Source organism: Melopsittacus undulatus, chromosome 11 (genome assembly GCF_012275295.1).
Source record: "Melopsittacus undulatus isolate bMelUnd1 chromosome 11, bMelUnd1.mat.Z, whole genome shotgun sequence".
Lineage (NCBI taxonomy): Eukaryota > Metazoa > Chordata > Aves > Psittaciformes > Psittaculidae > Melopsittacus > Melopsittacus undulatus.
This window is the reverse complement of record NC_047537.1, coordinates 23,666,247-23,686,157: the sequence shown is the minus strand read 5'-3', so window position 1 is coordinate 23,686,157 and position 19,911 is coordinate 23,666,247. Positions and strand designations below refer to the sequence as shown.

The window sequence follows — 19,911 nt, the reverse complement described above, 5'->3', positions numbered from 1 at the left end:
TCATTCCCAGATTTACTGCTGCCTCATGGAAAACCAGCTGGATGGGAGGACTCCTGCTCATGCAGGCAGGGAGGAGCTGGGGGGGGGTCGCTTCTTCTCCCCACTTCCCACTGCTGTGCCCCACAGCGGTACAAGGGACCCCCACATCCCCGTGGTCCCCTCAGGCCTGCAGTGATGCCCTTGTCCCCTCCATCAGCCCATGCCCAGTGCCCACTGCGCTGCTCAGAGACGTGCAAGTTGCGTCCCCGTCCTCCTCCCCTGCAGGAGCCAATGACACCACGTGCGCAAATAATTACTTCATTATAGGCTAATTACAGCAATTAGCTGAGCAGTGCTCCTGCAAGTGCCTGCTGGCCCCTGCTCGCCTGTCACATCCCCTCCATCCCTGCAGCCCATGGAGGTGGCACCAGGCATAGCCTGGATGGACCTGAGGGTGCTCTGCTTGGTTGGGAGGCTCAAGCTTGGCACCCTTGGGTGCTCAGTGCCCTGAGGACCCTGGGAGGAGCACAGTGCCACACATGTGGGTTTGCTGGTCCCCTCAGAGCTCCTTCTGCCATCCCCATCCCCATCCCTGTCCTCTGAGAGAGGCACCCAGCAGTTAGCCATGGGATGGGCATGTTCTGATGCCCTGCAGCACTACATGGTCCTTGTCCCTGTCTCTGCAGTGGGTTTGGTGACATTCACCACCAAATTGGTGCTGCTCCCTGATGACCTTTTCCCATCCCCATGACTCCCAGCACCTCGGCAGGAGCCCCTGCTGACCCATGGCTGAGCCGGGCGGGAGGTGCTGGTGTCTCCTGTCATTGACTCATGTTTTACCTTGAATTCCTCCCTGGGCCTTATCCCATGCACAGCACAAGAGCTGGGAAACAGACGCTGCATCCCCAGGGACCCAGAGCCACGGTGATGGGCGCATCCACCGCCTGCCTTTGGGCTGCTCTGCTCTGCCCAGAGCCCGGTGTGGGCAGACACAGGATGTGTCCCACAGGGCTGGCATGGGGCTGGAGGGGGGACATGCTGAAGAGTGTCTGCATTGGAGTCCCTTCACCTGCTGATGTGCACTGTCATGACAGAGCATGCAATGGGGCCCTCTGCCTCTGCTCTGCTCACCCGGTGCCTGCTGCTGTGCTGGATGTGGTCCCATAAGGAGCTTATTGCTTTGCTTTATCACAGACATGAACATTCCATCCAGGAATGGGGCTCCCCCACCCTGCGGGCCCCTGGAGATGGGGTGCAGTGGGTACAGAGCTGACACATCCCCCAACACAGGGAAGCATGCAACGAGTGGGGTGATGGGGGATGCACAGAGACCCCCATCCTCCATTGTCACCTTGGTGCCACTGTGAGACCCGGAGCACTGGGAACGCCATGTCCTGTGCTCCACTGCCATCCCGCTGCCTGCGCCCTGAGCATGTGCATGGGTAACTGAAGCAGGAGCAGAGCTCTGCCTCTTGGCTCCAGCAGAAACGTGTCCCCAACCGGGATCTGTGGGATTCAGTTACTCCTCAGCACCTTGTTCCTGCTGTGCACGGGGGAGGCGGTGCCAGCGTGGGGGGGTGTGGGGTGTCCTGGGCTGCCCCATGGGGACCACAGCTCAGCTGGGAGCTCCCATGGGGACAGGGCCATGCAGGGGTGTGTGGGTGTGCAGGAGCTGGTGCGTGGCTGGGAAGGCATTGGGATAAAGGGAGGGATTCATTCACACCTCGCTGGGCTGGCAGCGCCTGCCAGGGAAGTGCAAATGGAATCAGCAGGAGCTCAGCCCCTGCAAAACCCCCTTGTCCTTGGCTGAACGCGGCGTGGGGCCTCATCCTGCTCCACTGTGAGCCCTGTGATGATGGAGTTTAGTGTCACCTGAGTCAGGATCAGACCTCATGGAGGTGGATGTGCATTTAAAACGGATTTAAGTCGGTCCCACTGCCTCCGGCTCCCAGGGATCTGTGTCCTCATGGCCTGGCCACAGTCACATCTGCACCACACAGGGGACAAGGGCATTGCTGCTCGTCCTCACAGCCTCTGCTGGGTTCCTTTCCATGGGCAGCAGCACACTGGGGGTCAGAGGGGTCTGCTCCTCTCCGCAGGGGTCACAGTGGCTACAGCACCTCCAGCTCCATCCATCCTGCACTATAACCACTGCTGCCTCCCTCGGGGCTGTGCCACATCCCTGGCTACGGATGCCAGGGACCAGCCCAGCACCAGGGCTCAGTGCACATCACCCTGCATGGCAGTGATGGGAGCCGGCTGGGGACCAGCACACGTCAGTGTGGGCAGGCGCTGGCAGGGCTGTGGGATGCAGCAGCCAGCTCTCGGCGCACGCCCGGGGGCTGCTCGCTCTTCACTCACATATGCTGTGAGCCGAGGAGCTCCATCCCTGCCAGCCTCCCTGGGCTGAGGCTGGTGAAGAGGCTTAGGGGGATGCTCGGGTCTGGCACAGCCCATGGACCGTCCATCCATCCATCCATCCATCCATCCATCCTCCTTTCCTGTGCAGGAGCAGACCCCAGCTGAGCACTGGTAGGATGTTGGCATCAACCCCTTGAACACTTCATCAGGAAAGCAAATATGAGTGTGGCACGGGCATGCTGAGCAGTATCCAACACCACACTGGGTACCGCAGAGCATCCCTCCCTGGCCAGCCCCACTGGGAGAGCCGCCGCCTGTCCCAGCTTGTAGAGGACTTTGCTGTGAGCTGGTTTAGGTCCCTTGTCCTAGAGCATCCTGTACCTCCTATACAGCTCCCAGCGCCACAGCCCTGCCAGCAGCCTGCTGCTCCCAGCAATTCCCAGCCCTCAGCCCTGATGGCAGCCAGAAGGAAGCAGCTGTTTGCCAGGGAGGCAGAGCCTGGCAGCGGGCACGGTGCCGCAGCCTGTGCCAAGCAGCACTGAACAAGCTCCTGCTAATCCGCTTCACGGTGCCTGCTCTGAACAAGCAGGATTAGCACCGGGGGGAGGTTTCGGGGGCTCCTTTGTGGGTCCCATGGATTAGGTGCCACCATCCCCAGGGTGCCTGCAGAGCTGCATCCAGGCAGCGGCTGTTTGCAGAGGAATCACAGCATCAATGAGAGCAGTGCTGGTGATGGAGGTGTCTGGTCACTGCTGTCACTGATGATGAGCTGCGAGCTGAGGAGAGGGGAGCAAGAAGGGAACGCAGGCTGGTGTCTGTGAGCACAAACTACCTTATCCACAGAGGGGATCCGGCACCTGGGATGTGATAAATCCCTCTTGCCACGGCTGTGCACCTGGATGAGATGGTTTCTGAAGGAAGGCAGTGGCTCAGGTGTGAATTACTGCCTGGGGAGCAGCATCTAAAGAGTCTGGCCCCAGGGATGCTGAGTCTCCAGTGTGGGACCCCAGGGGTGCTGAGTCTCCAGTGTGGGACCCCAGGGGTGCTGGGTTTCTCATGGACCATGATGGAGAGAATATCTACAGCCAAGGTTTGCAGGGGCCCCTTTCAGCCGCACCACACAGGCTCTCCTCTCCCCCCTCCCCAACCCTTCCATGTTCTCTAGCTCTCATTTACTAACAAGGCTGCAGCCCAAGATGGGGAAGGAGGAGGAAGAGGAGGCACCAGCGCTGTGTGTTTCATTCCTGCACACCTCTTCCTGCACGCCAGATGGGCAGAGGGAATCAGCTCTAATTGTTTATCTATGATGTGTTGCAGCAGTCACCTCCCAATGGTGCCAGCTCCAGGGCAGAGGAATGGAGATGGGGGCCCTAGGAAAGGAGGTCTCCCCACTCCTGGGTCCCCCCATCTCCATCCCCCTGCCCCAGAGCTGCAACTATGGGTCAGCAACACTCCTTCATCTCCTTTCCCCTCTCTCCTGATGCTTCTGATGCTGCTTCTCATCCTGTTACCGGCTCCATGACCAAGGATGATGCATGACAACGTGATGGAGAGGATGTGGTGCTTCAGGGACAATTAATCACCAGCACAATTAAAAGCAACACAAAGGCTGTGAAAGGCTGGGAGCTGCCTCAGGGCCAAGGCCAGGGCAGCTCTTTCCCCCATCGCTTGGGGTTTGCATTTCAGTGCTGTGGATTTCCCATCATTTTATTTTAGCTCACAAACCACCCTCCATCCCCAGGCCCTGATGCTTCCGTATCCGAGCCCAGAGAATGATTTATGTAGAGATGATGTACGACCTGCTTGCTCATCTAAGTTTGTGGCTAATCCTGTAGCTGAGATGCCTCTGCAGAGCGCGATGCTCCTCACATCTCACTCTTGGGTCCTGGAGGGGTCTCTTTATTCATTTAAATGCTTGTTCTCCTGAACAACCTTACAAACCAGTCCCCCATCACCCACCCCTGGCTGCTCCATGGGTACAGGCAGGTAAATGGATGCCTGGATCCTGGGGGCTCTTCTATTTGTAACACGTGTGTCGGGAGCCCCTCCGTGCCTGCGTGCACGTGTGTCGAGCTCTGCTGTACACGTGGCTGCGCCTCAATCTTCCTGAGCGTGTGCACTCGCTCTCACTGTATGTATGGGTGTGCACAGCTTTATGACAACTGAAATGGAAAAGACAATTGGATGTCAAAACCAATCCGAGGAGCCCATTTATACCCACTGGTCTTTATGGGATTCCCACTGATTGATTCAGGCCCCATAAAACTTCCTGCGGCAGCTCACTCCCCTCCCAGCCGGCTCTGCCTCTGCTCAATAGGGATGTGATTGACTCCTCTGCCTGCAGCAGGATTGAATCCACATCCCTGGATGTGCAGCTCCTTCCCAGCTCCCTGCTGGAGCTGCTCCCGATAAGGGATGCAGTGCATGTGCTGCTGTGCCATCCATCAAGCTGTCAGGGCACCAGGCGGGCTGGGGACTGAGGGCTATGGATGGATCCCGATGGAGATTTCCGTTCCCAGTCACTTTCCTCTCTCCTTGTAGAGATGAACTTGATGCCCCATCCCTGGCAGTGTTCAGGGCCAGGCTGGACACGGGGGCTTGGAGCAGCTGCTCCAGTGGAAGCAGGGGGTTGGAATCCATTGCACTGCACAGGTCCACGTGTGTGTTTCCAAGGGGGGGTGTGCATCCTGCAGGAAGGGGATGGGATGACATCCCCCTCATCCCCACTGGCACTTGTTGAGCGGCTCATCCAGCAGCTTCCCCCCAGCCCTCTGCTCTCCATGGCTGAGCACATTGACCTTTCCAAGCGCTTCCCAGCTCGGCTCCCAGCCACTGCTCCTGATGGCTGCAGTGGGAGCAGCAGGAGCAGCCCTGGCCCCTTCCCCCTGCTCCAGTCCCCTCCCAGCCCTCTCCTCACCCAGCACCTATTAATATTTATACCACCGGGTGTGTGGTGAGAGCCTGGACACAATCAGGACACTGAATTCATTGCACGGGGACAGGCAGCGGGGGCTGGAAGAGTGTTTCCATTGCTGCGGTACCCATGGCACCAGGGAATGATGGTGGCAGATGAGGGTGATGGGCAAAGCCTGGTCCTTCCAATCCTCCTGGTCCCTGAAGAGGACCAAGGGCACTTCCAGGACTTCCAAGGTCTGGGCTGAAAAGTCATGGTGCAGCCTTCCTGCTCTGCTGCTGGCTGTCAAGAGCAGGGGATGGAGGTTACCCACTACCCTGCACGGGAGCACAGTTGTGTTGTTGGTGCATTGCTGTACCACCACTGGACCATCTGCATCACATTACCCTCTCATTGTCATCACACTGGCACTGTGCATCCCTGCATCCCGCACAGCCTCAGGACCACCCTGCTTTGTTAGGATATCTCCCCACCAGCCATTCCCCAAGGCTGAGGGCCACTAAGATCCCTTATCCTGGTGGGATTTCCTTGTTGCAGCAAAGCCTGGTCAAGGAGAGGACTCAGAGCAGGAGCTTGGCTGCTCCACATCAGTCTTTGAATTGAGTCGGCAAGCCAAGGGCTGCCCAATATATTGCTGTGCTCCTGGTACACCGCGTCCTGGTGACATGGGAAGGGCAGGCACACGCCGGCTCCATCACACAGCACAGGGCAACGCGTTCCCACCCCCTTTTAGAAAAGGCAACGCTCCTGTAATAAAGAATGTAATAACCTGCTGTGCCTGTGTGGATAGAAAACTCATTTGTTTAATAGGCAGCAGTTTGGCTTTGTCATGTTCATTTAGTTTTTAATGACGCACAGTTGTGCCAATATTGATTTTAGCTTATAGGGACTCAAAAAATTTACTATCTGGAATTATCTGAAATGTAGCCTTATCCGGCCGGCAGGAATTCAGGCCTCGTCCCGCCTCACTCCAGGCTGGCGGTGATGGCACAACCCAGATGGTCTCCATCCCACCCATGGTAGCACTGAGGTGCTCACCCTGAGCTCCCGCAGCCTCTGGGCATGGGGAAACTGAGGCACAAGGGAGGGTTCTCCCAGGTCAACCTCTGTAGGGAGGTTGGGTCCAGGTCTCTCTGCCTGTGTTCCATGAGGTGCTGGTGAGCACAGACCTGCCCCATCACCGCGCTCTCAATGGCCTCTGCTCATTTCTCATGAGTCAGCAGCTCTCGTGCTCGGGGTGACAACAAACAGCAAATCCCATCGGCGGCCCCTGCTCCGGCACAATAACACAGCAGGAACCAGCTGGAATCCATTTCCCGAGCGCCTCCATGCTCCTGGCTCGCCCTGGGATAACACAGGGTGATGCTCGGGATGCAGTGACCCTGGCGCTGTTCCCATCCCGCTGGAGCTCCAATGGGGATGGAGCAGATCCAGCTGGAGCAGTAACACAGGGGGCTGGGCAGGGTCCCTGCTCCTGGGGTTCCCCACAGTCCCATTCCCAACCTGGGACTAATTCACTTTGAGGTTTTGCTGCTGTTGATGGCATTGATTGAGGAGCTGCAATTGCATCTCCCTCAATGCCCCTGGGGCTTTGTGGGAGCACAGAGAGGGGAGTGAATGGCTGATGTTTGTGAGGGGACAGGCTCGGGCAGCCCCACAGAGTCATGTATCCCCCTCCCTTGACCACCATTGGCACCCACTGCCCTTTGCCAGTCCAGCAGCACTGCAGCACCCAGCTCTGCCAGGCTGTGCTCGGGGTTATTCATTATACAAGTCAGAAAAGACATTATTTACTATTTCTGCTATTATTACACATTATTTATCACTTAATCCTGCAGTGATGGAAAGCAGAGCAGCAGCTGAAGCACCCTGTGATGATGGACAGCCCCTGCGGTGTGCCAGGAGGGAGCAGAGGCCAGGGCTGAGCATAGAGGGCATGGGGAGGTTGGGGTGTGTGGGGCCCATGGGGTGAGGACATTGGGGGGGAGGGGGCAGCCTCTTGCCACCCTCCTGATGGTCCTGGGGAACAGCCAGACATTTGGGGGGCTTCATATTATAAGGCATTGGGGTCAACGTGTGATGCAGCTCAGTGGGCACACAAGGATGGAGCCAGGAGCCCCCTGCCTCTGTTCCAGCCCCAGCATGGATCCAGGGATGGGGTTTTCCCATAGGGAAAACAAGGGCTGGGGGCTGCAGTCCCTCCCTGCACACACCTGAGGGGGGTTGACCTGCAGGTGAATTCAATCTGGTGGCTGAATGCAGAGGAGATAAATGAGCCTGAGCAGGCAGAGCTGGGGCAAGGTAGGGGTTGGGGGTTCTGTGCTGTTGTTTGTGGTGCTGGTGGGTGCCCAACCCTGTGCTGGAGCCATCTGGGAAGCAGCAGGAGTCAAGGCCTTTTCCATGAGGGATGAGCCACAAGCAGTGCCTGTTGGCAGCAGGTAAGATGGACTTAGGGGCTTTCCTGTTGCTTTTGTAGGGTTCTGCTGGCTGGTGCTGAGTTATGGGGTGTGAGCAGTGCCTGGGGCTGCAGTGGGGACACACAGACCTGTGTGTGCCTCTGTGTGGTGACTGCAAAGGTTGGGGTGCATAAGCAGATGTGATGTGGTCTTACAGAGTGAGCTGGTGTCTTCCCAAGTCCTTGGCTTTCCGGTCTGCAGTGCCCAGCCCCTCTCTGAGCATTGGATGCTGGGGTGCGTGGGGAGCTGGGGGTCAGGAATGTGCTTGTTGCAGTTGTTCTGGCCAAGGGAAGTGGAGCTGGGGGGGGGGTCCTGGCACCCCCAGCCTTGTCCTGGCCCCTGTGTGGAGTTCAGCAGCGAGTTCCTTTACAGCATGGGCTCCTGGAAGCGTGTGATGAAGTGAGAGCCTTGGACCAGCCCTTAGCAGAGCTGGCTGCTCCCCAGCTGCTGCTGCAGGAATGCTGGCCAAGGTGGCCTTTGAATGGGAAGGAATCACATTAAAGGAGCCAGAACCTGAGCCTGAATCTTTAATCTCCTGATTTAAAAGTCAGCCTCGAGGCCTGGCCCGTTGGTGGGGCCGGTGCTGCCGATCCGGTGCTGCCATGCTGGTGCTCTCGGGGTGCAGGGGCAATGCTGAGCTCGCTGCCATGGAGCCTGTGGTTGCACCTTTGCCATGTCACATCTCAGCAGGTCCAGGCACCCCCGAGCCCCTTCCTGGGGGCTCCTGTTGGCTCTAGGCAGGAGAGGATGCAAGGCTTGGCTTAGCTGGGAGGTGTGGGAGCTGCTGCAGGGCTCTCCATCAGGGCTCTCCATCCTGTGGATGCAGCTTCGGGTTTGGCTCTCACTTAGAGATGCTCTTGCTCTGTAATACTGCATCCAGAGGATGCTCTGGAGGGGGATTTGTGGCAACCTTGGAGAGTTTCTGACCGTTCTCGGCTTGTTCCTAAACCACTGCTTTCCAAAAGCAGCCGGATCCTGCTCAGAAACGGGACTGGTGTGACCGGTACTGGGAGATGCCGTTGCTCTGCTCTGTGCCAGCTCGGAGCCCCTCAGCTCTGCAGCCCCAGCACTGAGCACCATCTCGTTCTGGGCTTGGAGCAAGATCATGATTGAGCTGAGGAGCCTCAGGCAGCTGGCACTGGGGAGTGCTCGGGGCTGGGAACAGGAGCAGGAGGAGAGGGCTCTCTCCTGTTGCTGGTCCTTTTCTCGCTATTATTTTTGAAGACATCAAATATTTAAGATGCTTCTGTTCTGAGCTGGTTCGGAGGCTCCTTGCGCAGCATCCAAGGGCAGTGTGGAGCTGTCTGATGCCCTTCAAGGGGAGGCACCTTCAGTCCTGCTGGAAATGGAGCATTTCCCTCTTTGTGCCTCCGCCTGGGGCTGCAGAAGCGGCCCCAGGCCCCAGGGGTATGCAGTGGCTGCACCTCATCCCCCACCATGGCTCTGCTGGGGAGAAGGGACCTGTCCTAAGCCCAGGTTTAAAGAGAGGAGTTAACATTGCTCCTGGCCTCCAGCCATGAATTAACTCTTCCAGCAGAGCAGATTCTTCTGCAGAGATTAAAAAGCCACTTCCAATCTTCATTATAAACAGCAGTCTTGGGGACTGTGCTGCAGCCAGGCAGTTATCCTCACCATTAGAGGTGTGCACTTCGTTGTGAATCTGGATAGGTCTGGCTTCAGCTTCTGCCTATGGGAGCTTGTTATACCCCTGTCTGAGGCTGCGGAGCCTCTGTTATCCAGTTCCTCTTCTTTGTGCCAGTGCTGACAGCCTGTGGTTACCTCTGTTTCCCCTCCCCTTTGATAGCAGAGGAGGACGGGGCTCCTGGCATCTGTCTCTCACAGGCAATGCTTCCAACCTTGCTTCTCCTTGCACTTCCCAGAGCAGGGAGCTGGGAGGTGGCACGATGCTCCCCATGGGATGCTGCTCTCGTGCTTAAAGAACAGCGATGCTAAGAGTCAGTGCTTTGTCCAAGGGAGATGAGGGATGCTGAGGCTGGCTGAAGGAAGCTCTTGGCTGTTGTCCTGCAGCCTTTGGATAAGCTGACGGTTCCCGAAGCGCCTGACATCCCAGCAGAGACTTTTCCATTTCAAACAAAGCCTTGATCTTTTTTTGGAAGCGGCCTTGGTTTCAGACAAGAGTTTTTAATTCGAGCCCAGCGCCGCGTTTTGGGTTTGACTTTGATGCTCCCTCTTCAAGCAGGAGCAAAATCACAGCTCTCAGATCCACAAATAGCCCCGAGGCGGTTCCTGCTGCCCGAGGGCTGTGGTGGCTGTGCCAGGCCAACCCTCATTAGCTGGGCCTCCAGCAGCAGCCTGTGGATGTGCTGCTGATGGGAGCAGGGGCTTCCAGAGAGGAGCTCAAAGCATCTTCACCCCCTCCAGAAGAGGCAGGAGTTGCACAACGTGGCTCTAAGCTGGTCCATGTGTTGTTGTGATTCCCAGTGTAATTACAGGAGATGCTGCCCCAAATTGTGGCTTACAAGTTGGGATTCTCAGTGTGCTGTGTGGTGGTTTTGGAGGATGGGGCCAAAACTGTTGGGTGATGGAGAACTGCCCTGCATGGGGGTGACCCAGCAGCACAGCCTCCCACCCAGGCATTGCTGGCATGTCCTCGGTGTCACTGGATAGGTGTTACCAGAGCCCCCTGCCCTCTCTGTTCCATCAGATGTGCCAGCTCTGCTTTTCCACCCACTCCTGGAAAGAGCTCGGCTGTTGCCTGCTGGGACTTGCTGCTGCTTGGATGGATTTGGGCACATAAGAGCTGGTATGGAGCAGGCAGGGCTGTGCTGTCGGTGCTGGGAGGGAGAATGTGCTCTGGTGGGAGCACTGCTGCGAGATCAAAACTCAACCAGTCTGCCCGGGTGACGGTGGGGAACCAGGTACCTGTGCAAGTGGGTAATAAATGGCTTGCACCTTGGCAAGATTAATTGTAATAACCATAAATCAGTGCAGGCACCAGGGGCAGGCTCTGAATTTATGGCCCCGGAGACAGGAATTCCTGTTCTTTATGGAACAAAGCCCTGATCCCGCAGGGGCCCTGGAGCCTGCTGAGCATTATGGTGGCTGCAGCACGTGTTGGTGCCTGGGGAGCAGGGTCTGAGCCCACCACAGCGGGTGAAGCAGCCCCTCTCCCTGCTCGTTCCAGCCCACACTGGGGAACACCTCCTGGAGAGGAGAGCCAGGATTGCAGCCTCCCACAGCACATCGATCCCCGTCAGCTCGGTTGCGATGCCAGCCACGGAGCTGATTAATGCCGGGGTGGGCAAGCGCTGGGTTATTGTTCAGTCTCTTCAAGAGGTCGATGGGAAATTTGGCAGGAGCTCTCCAAATAAGCAACGTGCACACGAGCATTGTCCCCACCAAGGACTGGCCACGGTTCACACGCGGGGGCCTCTAATGCAATGGAAATGCAGACCGGGGCTGGGGCACCACCACACAGTGGTATTGATGCTGGTGGGGAGAGTGCTCCCTCCTCTCTGCCCTGGTTTGACCTGGTGGTGCTGGGCCTGGCTTCAGGCTAATCTGCTCATGCTTTTATTTCACCCTGATCCTTGTAGGTGCCTTGGCTCAGCAGTACTGTGTGCTCAGAGGCTGATCCAGCACTCAGGAGAGCTATTTCCTTCTGTGCAGATGGTGTAGGTCCTCGGGTGTTAATGCTCAGTAGCAGCCGTGACTGAGCTACTCTCCCCTACACTACAGCAAGGTACTGTAATAGTGTAAAGCACGGACGTCTTCAAAGGATGTGCATTTAAGGCCTGATCCTGTTCGGAGGTTTGGGCTTGAGGAACTGCAGGATTGGGCCTTGGGGGTGGTGTGTTATCTGGAGGTGTTGCTGGCTCATCTCTGGGGGTAGAGTTTATATTTTTCGAGACCCCGAAAACATTTGCTCTGATGATCTTGAGGTGATGAGTTTGCTGACAGCCTCGGGGCCAGGCTGCGTCCCCTTCCCAAGGACCCGGGGATGATGCTCTGAGCGCTGCCGGAGGGGCTGGGACGTTGGGAGAGGCGGAAGCTGCGGGGGGGGAGCTGCTGCTCGCACCGCCGGGGACACGACTCGACCCTCCCGCTCCGCACGAACCGGGGGTGGGGAGACGCGCCCGCCGCTCCCCCCGCGGCTCCGTGCGCGCCCGGCCGCTGCCGCTGGGTAGCGCTCGGAGCCGCGCCGTCTCCCCGCCTCCCCGGCTCGGGCTGCCCCCGGCTCCGCCGAGCGCCGCCGCCGCCGCTCACTCCGCCGCCCACCGGAGCAGCAGCAGCAGCCGGCGCCGGAGCTCCCAAAGGGGTCGGCTCGGAGCCGCCTGCCCGCCCGCCGCGCACCGCCGGCGGCTCCGAGCGGGACCCCGCGCCGCTGCGCAGCGCAGCCGCACTTTCCCCGGGGGTACCCGCCGGTGCCGGGGCGCAACGAGGGGAGACCCCCCCCTCAATCCGTGGCCCGGAGCCGCCGGGACGGGGATGTCCCCAGGCAGGAGCTGAGCTCTGGGGAGGGGCCGCCCCCCCCGGACCCCAAACTTTTCGGCCCCTGCGGTTTGCTCCGCTCCGGGAGCGGCCGCGGTGCCCGCAGGGGCCGGGGGCTCCGAGCCCGGCGCTTCCCGGGGCGCAGCGCTCGGGGAGGGGCTCGGCCCCGTTCCGGGTCTGGGGGTCCCGGCTCCCAGGGAGGCTGCCCACGGTGCGGAGCTGCCTGCGGAGCCCTGCTGAGCTCCACCGGGAGCCTTTCACCCCGCCGAGCTGCCCCCGGCCCGGGCAGCGCTGCTGCGGGGTCCCTGCGCCCGAGGACGCCCCAGTGCCCGGCCCGCAGCGGGGCTGGCGCCGCCGCCCCCCGGATTATAAAGTCGGGGAAGTTCCCCCCGCCCCGGCTCGGAGGAGCCATGAACCCGCTCCGGAGCTGGGCGCTGCTCTGCTTCGTGCTGCTCTCCCTGCCCGGACCCCCGGGAGCCGGCGCCCAAGGTAAGGGGATACTGGAGGAAGGGGGGGGAATCCTCCAGCCCCGGCTCTGGGTGCTGGGGATGGAACGCGGAGGGTTGCGGGGGTCCCAGCGCCGCTCCCGCCCGGCCGGGTCGGGAATCTTTGTGCCAGCAGGGGATGTGTGCGTGGAGTGGGGCAGCCCTCGAGCTCCTGCTGCTGGGGGGGGACAGCATCGGTGGTGGTGGAGCAGGAGTGGGGCAGCCCCCGAGCTCCCGCTGCTGTGGGGGGACAGCATCGGAGGTGGTGGAGCAGGAGTGGGGCAGCCCCCGAGCTCCTGCTGCTGTGGGGCGACAGCATCGGTGGTGTTGGAGCATCGCCGCTGGTGCCAAGCGCAGCCCCGTGTCCGGGAGGGCTCGGCGGGGATGAGCAACGCGGTTCTGCCTCCTCTCCGCCCCTGCCCCATAACTGCCCCCGGGCTGGGGATGTGTGGTCAGTGCTGCTCAGAAGATGGGGTAGAGACCGCCCCGGATCGCTCTCCGGAGGCTGGGCATCCGCAGGGGATGGTGAGCGGTGAAGGCGCCCATCTGACCCCCTCGGGGGGAACCCTGTTACACGGCAAGACGTGGGGTGCAAGTCTGGGGAGCTCCCGAGGAGCAGCTCTTGCCCTGGTGTTGTTCCCATCGACCTTCAGCCACCTGCTCAGACCGGGTCTGAGCCCTGAGCCCCCGGGGTGCCTGGGGGTCCCTGAGCACCCATCCGCCCTTCATGAGGCGGTACCGCTGGGCAGGGTGAGCGCTCGCTGCTCCTCACTCCAGCGCTCTGCCATGGTTCAGTCTGGTTCTGCTGCTCCTCCACCCGAGGGGGATGTAGAAACACTCTGTCTCTTCAGGGTGCAGTCGGGGTTCCAGGGTGCTGGGAGGACCCTGGGCTCATGCCCCCTCCCCAGCAGCGAGGCTCCCCTTGGGGCTGCAGCGCGGCTGCCTCCATCCCATCCCATCCCATCCCTGCCGCTCGGACCCAGCGGATCCGGGCTGTGCAATGTGGGGAGCGCAGTGGGGCACAGCCCCGGGGGTCCTCGCCCACGACATCTCTTGCCCTTGTTTGCGGCAGGAGCGGAGCCAGAAGCCCCCGTGCGCTCCCGTCCCCCTCTCCCCCCGCGCCTCCCCCAGCGCTGCTATAATTTCTCAGTAATTAAGTTCAGAACATAACATGTAAAGCGGCAGTACATTATCCGGGCAGGCCCTGTGCGGGGAGCTCTGAAGGTCTCTTTGATTGATTCACTCCCTTGCTGAGTTTCTCTTCTCCTGCCTGGCGGCTCCGGCTGGCAGGGTCCTCTGTGGTCCGTTTGTTCCCTGCCAGCAGGACGGGCTCCTGGTGGGGCCTTCCCCATGGGGTGGATGCTGTGGGGCTGTGTGTGCTGCAGCCCTTGGAGCCGTGGGGAATGGGTTCTGCTCCAGAGCCCGGACTGCTGCATGTGTCACGTCCTGGCGGGCAGGGTGACATTGCTCGGTGCCCGTCACCGTGGCGGGCAGCAGCCACGGGCACCGGGAGCATTGCCAGAGCCTGGCACGTGCCCGTCTTCCCTGGCTGCAGTCAGGGTCACCTCGCGGGCTGTGCTTCCTGTGAGGTGATGGTGCAGCCTTGGGATGAGGGACATGAAGCAGGCAGAATGCTCGGGTTCAGGCTCAGCCCCATTGCAGTGGGGCAGGCAGGGCAGCCCCACATGGGCATCGCTGCAGGGCTGGTGGCGAGGGGCAGCGGACACAGGCAGCGCTTTGTGCCGGTGGGATCGATTCAGGCAGCCAAAGAAAATGGGATCAATAGGGAAGGGGAGGAGGGAGGGGATGGTGGGAGACCTCTGGGCCTGGGCGCAGGATGAGACACTTTAATACCTGCAGTTGGTAAAGCAAAGGCCCTCGTTGCCTGGGAATGAGGGGATGGAAGTTTAATTACAGCCTGTCTGGGCTGTGTAATTATTAATTACCCCCGGCAAAAAATAACTTATTGATTAGGGGCCTGGCGCTAATTACTCGGAGCCAAGCGCGGTGCTGGTGGCGGCTCATCCGTCAGCGGGAGCTGTGTCGCAGTGCGACCCATACCAGTGCCATGGACCCCTCCATCGGGGTCCCAGCCCCCTCCGCGGGCACAGCACCTCTAATGGGATTGAGGAGCCTGCAGCCAGTCCCAGGAGGGATTTGGGAGGCTTAATGTTCCAGGAGGGATTTGGGGCAGGGGCCTCAGATGGGCAGCTGCCAGCAAAGAGGCTTATTAGAGGCTGGAGAGGGGGAGCGCCAGCATCTCCTGGTACCCACACTGTGCACAGAGGGAGCTGAGCCCTTGCCCATTCCCGAGGATGGGATGTGGGTGTCAGGCTCGTGCCAGGGTGTCACTGAAGGATGCTGCCGGTGCCCCCTGTGCCGGTGGCCGCAGGGAAGGACAGAGCATGGGTTTCTCCTGGCCTGGCCCCCCTCTCCCCACAAGCACAAGCATCACGTTAGGCCTGGTGCAAAGCTCCAGCTCAGGAAGCAAAGTGGCTTTTAGGGGAGAGGAAGGGAAGATTAAAATTTGATGCTGCTTTGGAAGCCATTAGTGCCCAGGCTGAGCCGTGCGATGCTGATGACTTGATAACCACCAGGGGAGGGGGATCCGTTCCCTGTCACCTGCCCCATTGCTGCACTGGTCCCCAAAGGTTTGGGGTGCCAGGGATCCGCGCCACGGCAGTGTTCGTGTATGGCACCGTGCCCATGGGCTGGGAGCTGGCTCTATGGGGCAGAGCAGGATGAGGGGTGTCAGTGGGAGCTATGGGCTCCTACCCACCTCTGCTGCCCAGAGTGCTGGTCAAGGGGGCAATGTCAAATGCTTTACTGGTGGGGAATGGGCTGTGGTGGCATTTCTGCTTCTGGAGCAAATGAAGGAGCTGAAGGAGAGGAAAAGAGGATGCAGGTTTGAGAACCTGGGGAAACACTGGTAATTAAACCTGGGAGGAAGGGTCCATCACAGTGTGATGGGGGTGACCCTGCCTTTACCTTGGTAGGACTTCATGGGCCATGTCCTTACTCCAGCTGGTGCCTGGAGCTGGTTCCTGCCTGGGGACGAGCTCCAGGCACAGCACACATTACTGTAGGCCCTACCCAAAGTGCCTGCGGGTGCATTGTTAGTGGATCGCGTGTCGCTGGGTGACAAATGGCCAGTGCCAGGCCAGTGACAAATCTGGTGCTGTCAGAGGTGATGTGATCGCGCTAACAAAGGGCTGTGCTGGTGCCGTGCATCCCTTGTTCCCTTTGGTCTTCCAAAGCTTCTGTGGGGATCGTATGGGGCTGGGATGGCTCAGGTGTAGGTGCTGGGAGCACAGGGGTGTCCTGGGAGCTGCCTCAAGCACAGGGAGCATTGCATGGAGCTGCTGGAGAGGACACAGGATCAGGGTCAATCAGAGATGTGGTGGTGACACTGGGACCTACCCCATTCCCATTGCTGTGCTTTGGGGTTCCCCTCCTCTGCATCCCCATAGAGGTGGGTCTGGATGTGGGGTGTGTTCCTGCCATCCTGTTCCAGCAGGTAGGAATGTGCTGGCAGCAGCTCCCTGCCTTGCTGGTCCCCCTTGGCATCCCTCACACCCCGGGCACGCTGGCAATGCTGCTGGCATGGGCACTGCCCCAGGCACCCCTCTGTGGGGCTGGGGACCGGCTGTTGAGGTTGTGTCCCCTTGGCTCCCAGGGATGCTTTGGGGGATTCCATCCCCTTGGCTTCCAGGAATGTCTTAGGGGGATTCCATCCCCTTGGCTTCCAGGAATGTCTTAGGGGGATTCCATCCCATTGTTCTCAGGGATGCTTTAGGGAGATTCCGTCCCCTTGGCTCCCAAAGATGCTTTGAGGGGTTCCCAGGGATGCTTTGGGAGTGCATCCCACACTTTGCTCCCCATGATTCCTCACCTTCCCATCATCTCCTCTGCCTGACGCAGACCACCTGCCTGTGCTGGGGGGAGGCAGCAGCCCCCCCCTTGCCCCAGCCCTGCAGGGTGCAGGAATGCCTGGCCTGGAAAGCCATACCGGGCTCGGGTTGCCTGGGAACTGGGAAACCTGATCCCTGGGAACGGGGCCGAGGGCAGGGGACATTCCTGGGCTGCAGCTGGTCCCCAGCCCCCTTTGTCTCCCTGCAGCCCTCGGCCCCTCAGGAATGGGACTTGGGGTGCGGGGGGCTCTGGGCCTCATGCAAGGAGCATCCCTGGGGATGCTGTGACCAGCAGCTGCTGCCTGCTCTGGCTGTCACCTCCCTGCATGGATCAGTGTCACCTCGTGGGCTGGAGGAGGCCTTGGGCACTGGGACCAGCTGCCATGGATGCCAGCAGCTGGGCATCCCATCCGGCATTGGGGACCGGGGATGGCACGGTGGCAATTCCAGGAATGCCGAACCCACCCTCCCTCCTACCAACATCCCTTGTCCCCATCATCCACCTCAGTGGCAGCTCCTCAGCCATTCCAAGAGCTCTCCCTTTATCCATAGGAAGCCAAGGGGGACACTGAGGCACAGGCAGAGCTGGCAGTGGGTGCAGTGGGGTGGGGACCATGGTATGGTGCTGGCTACATCCTGCTGCGATAGAGAGGCTCCATCGGCTCCCATCCATCACTGCCGGCCCCACAGACGTGCGAGGCCCCCGGTGAAGGGGAACCTTGATGGCTTTGACCATTAGCAGCAAGGAGCCGTGGAGCTAATTTTAGCTGTGATCATTAATTGCTTTTGCATTGCCTCGAGTCCTCACCAGTAACCTTGAGCCCCCACAGCGGCAGTGCCAGGGCCAGGCTGGGTTTATCCATGGGAATGCTGGGCTCTGGAGGGCTTTACCCAGGACACTGGGGTCTGTGTGTGAGGCTGCAGGGACTGGGGTGCCTGGAAGGGTTCTGCTACCCCTGGGTTGCAAGGAGGGGTGTCCCTGGTGTCCCTTGTGCCCCCAGGCCCGTGCCTGCTTCCCAGGATGCTGGAGGAGCTTGGCCTTCTGTCCCTATTCCATGGGGCCATCTCTTCCCAGCACATCCCGGTTCACTGACTGTGAGTCACAGCTGAGTGAGGAAATGGAGCTAAATCTAGGGCATGGACTGGGCATGGACTGGGGTTTTATGGGGTTGTTTCTGTTCCTTATCCCTGCCAGGAGCCTGTGTCTTGCTGTGGGGAGCAATCAAGTGCTGGACTGTGCAAGTGGCTGAACTCAGGGCTCAGCATGGTGGGATGCTCAGTGCTTCCTCTCCTCCTCTTCCTCCTTCTGGGCTTGGAGCATAAAATCAGGCTGAGAGCATGGGGAAAGTTTGCATGGATCCAGCATCCCTATTTCCAAGCATCCCATGATGGTCTGGCTGCGGATGTGCTGGGGTGGGAGCTGGATGTGGACATGGCGCTGGGATGGATGGATGAGGGGGCTGGGGCACGGCAGACACAATAGCTCTGGTTTCAGCAACCCGCCTCCTGCATGCCTCAGAAACAGCTGATGTCCATGAAGGGGGATGAAATGGGATTAGCTGCTGTTTCCAATGGGAGCGCGTCCTGCTGAGCCGGACAATGCGCCTGCTGTGCCCCTGCTTCACGCCTTGGCCCTGGCTCCCTGGGCCTATCAGCTCCCCAGTGCTCCAGGTTTGGGTGCTGCACAGGCTCCTCAGGGTTCCTGCAGGAGGCTGGCGGCCATGGGGCAGGATGGGGACTCCTCACCCCACAACAGCATTGAATGGGTCCGGGGGGACCTCGCCCATCCCATGCTGGGGTGGCAGCAGCCTGGGGCTGTGCTGGGTGCCCGGTTTGAAGCCCCACATCCGAAACGGGTGTGAGGAGCTTTGTGGGGTGGGTGCCGGGGTTTGGGGCGCGGTGGAGCCCATCACCGTGCGTCGGGGCGGGCGCCACGTGCGGCCCCAGCTGCAGTGCTGCGGCTCCAGTGAGCTGATGCTTATGTTGATAATGAGCTCTCGATGCATTCCCGAACTAATCAAATCAGCTCATTAGGGTGGGATGCTTCATCCAGAGCTCTGCCCTTGGGAGCAGCCTCCCCGCCGGCTGCGCACCGGGCAGCACCGAGCACCCTGCTGTGCGCATGGGGTACCGGGGAGGAAGGTGATGGGCGCCTTCATCTCCCTGTGTTCCTGGCTCACAGGGTGGGATGCGGGGTGGGAAGGGCAGAGGCAGGAGCTGAGCTGTGCACTGGAGGGTGGAACCAAGGCATGTACCGTGAGCAGGGCAATGAGCTGCGGAGCGCTCCACCGCCGGCGCTGCCGGACCCCGCTCGCTTGGCTTCTCCCCATCAGCTTCACATCAGCGCTGGCTTTCCCTCTGGAATCGCTGGGCTGGAGTCACGGCGCCGGCTGGAAAAGCCCCTCTGGCTGGGACAGCCACAAGTGTGGAAGTAAGCGCAGTGATCAGAGCTCGCTTCCTTGCCCTGGAAAATCAGTGCATGGCTGGGGGGGGTTGGCAGGCTGTGAGTTATTCCTGTCCCCCATCCACAAACAGTGTCTGGGAAGGAAAAGCTTTGGAAAAACCTTTTTCCAAGGAAAACTCATGTTCTCTGTCATGCTGCAGCTATTTATGTTCAAGTGAGCAATGCAATGACTAATTAATACTTAGGAAAGAGGATGTCTGCGCTCCTCCCCAGTGTGTCGGTGGGTGTGCGGTGCCCGTTGGCCCTGGGGGGGGACACCAGTGCTGCCGTCCCACTGGGCATGGGGCCGGGGGGGCCTGGCAAAGGGTTTTCCATCCCGCAGGGCTGGAGGCTCCGTTGCGTCAGCGCCATGGGAAAGGCTCCGTGGGGTTTGTCTGTGGTTTCTGCCTCCTGTTTTCCTTTCCCCACTGCCTTGCTGAGATTCCTGTGGTGAGGATGGAAAGCGGCTGCTTGTGTGTGTGTGTGTGTCTGTATGTATGTGTCTGTATGTATGTGTGTGTGTCTGTATGTGTGTGTGTCTGTATGTGTGTCTGTGCTGAGCATCCTGTGAGGGTGGAGGATACTGAAGGAATGGATGCCCCCTGCAGAAGTGACACCCCAGGCCCTGTGGAGGCTCCCATAGAGCAGGTCTGGAGCTGGCTTGGCTTTGCCACCCCTCCTCAGCCTCAGTGGCCACAGTAGTCCAGGACTGTGATTTCCTTCCAGGAATACCTGGAGGATACACTCAGTGTGCTCCATGGGGCTGAATCCAGCCCAGAATTGTGCTGTGCTGCATTGGGCTCCGGTGTCATCCATCCCACCCAGCACAGCGGTGACACTGGGTTTGGGGTCCAGGGCTGTGGGGGCCCTCACTTTGCTTGGCTGCTGCACGGAGCCTGTTGCTGCCAAA

At 59.9% G+C, this 19,911-nt stretch overlaps 1 protein-coding gene across 1 annotated transcript in view; it reads left to right on the top strand.

The window, feature by feature from the left end:
• The first annotated feature begins 12,517 nt into the window (after positions 1 to 12,517).
• SDK2 (sidekick cell adhesion molecule 2) overlaps positions 12,518 to 19,911 on the top strand; it is a 43,225-nt gene continuing 35,831 nt past the window's right edge. Inside the window, exon 1 of the mRNA XM_034067825.1 lies at positions 12,518 to 12,651. Within this exon, the coding sequence (XP_033923716.1) occupies positions 12,573 to 12,651 (79 nt within the window). The 5' untranslated portion in view covers positions 12,518 to 12,572. The remainder of the gene's footprint in view (positions 12,652 to 19,911) is intronic.